A 1,093-nucleotide genomic window follows, 5' to 3' on the forward strand; every position below is an offset into this window, starting at 1 on the left:
GACAGGTTTTGACTACTTCTGATCGGTTACCGACCTCGATAATTTTGCGTCTTGTCTAAACAACAGTCGTACCAGAAGGCCGTCTGGAAAGACCACACCAGTTGAATGGCTGGCGATTTACTGTACCAAATGATGGAGAAAATGGGGATATATTGTGCCAGTTTGTCAAAACGCAGCATTCATTTGACAGAAACTACCAAATGAGGGTGAGGGCTGTATTGTTGACGGTAATGTGATAAAATTCGTCAGTTTTCCTCGTACCAAGGTTTTTCATGCAAAAATATGCTCAGGCCCGTAGGGAGCCTTGGAGACGATATTCAGTAGTCGCCGCTATCAAAGTCTATCCATGTGGTGCACAAGCCCATAGCAAGCATGGAATACCTTCGGCGTCCAAGGTACACTCTATATTAACACACACGTATGTCTACATAGTAGGCAGACTTCGCTGCTGTGGTTTATCCCACCGTTAGGTTTTACCATCTGCCCTGGATTGGCGATGATTCGTGCTGGATAACGGACACGATCCGTTGGTACGAATCGTGCGACGATTTTTAGTTTGAAGGAATAGTTCTCAGAAGTGGCAGTCCAGATGGAAGGCTGAAATTCCGAATGACCACAGTCACTCCCGGGAAAACATAAAAAGCGCGAAAACTCTTGAGATAGAGGTAAATAATTTATCGATACCAAAGCTATCCGCTATGGGTCAGCTGTTTTTCGCTCGTATTTCTTATATTAATCCAAGACTTTTCGTTGAAAAGAGAATTTAATTTCACTTCCTTTGATTCCCAGGGATCCATATGTCCAGGCACAGAGTAGAACCTAACTCAGCCGTGCCTTAGATCCCTAGAATCAGTGGACAGGCCAAATAATGATTTGAACACATTTTAATTTTACTGACGAACGATCCCTCACCGTGTCTATGTACAAATATCAATGAACTGCTCGAGGCTGGTCAAGCAAAGCTATGCCAATTGAAGCGACATTCTGCCCGGGCGTGACTGACTAGACGCTTATTTGTTTATTTCAATCTCAAGCAGCCATCAGGGTCAACCCGCTGTCAAGAATTTTGACCACTCCATTCCTGAAGAAAAGC

At 44.1% G+C, this 1,093-nt stretch overlaps 1 protein-coding gene across 1 annotated transcript in view; it reads left to right on the forward strand.

Moving 5' to 3' along the window:
* The window catches only part of T265_12109 (hypothetical protein), a gene marked incomplete at both ends in the record, with an annotated part of 19,118 nt that extends 18,302 nt beyond the window's left edge, over positions 1 to 816 (forward strand). The window contains one exon of the mRNA XM_009179094.1: positions 790 to 816. Within this exon, the coding sequence (XP_009177358.1) occupies positions 790 to 816 (27 nt within the window). The remainder of the gene's footprint in view (positions 1 to 789) is intronic.
* Positions 817 to 1,093: the final 277 nt, after the last annotated feature.

This window comes from Opisthorchis viverrini (assembly GCF_000715545.1).
Source record: "Opisthorchis viverrini unplaced genomic scaffold opera_v5_864, whole genome shotgun sequence".
Taxonomy (NCBI): domain Eukaryota; kingdom Metazoa; phylum Platyhelminthes; class Trematoda; order Opisthorchiida; family Opisthorchiidae; genus Opisthorchis; species Opisthorchis viverrini.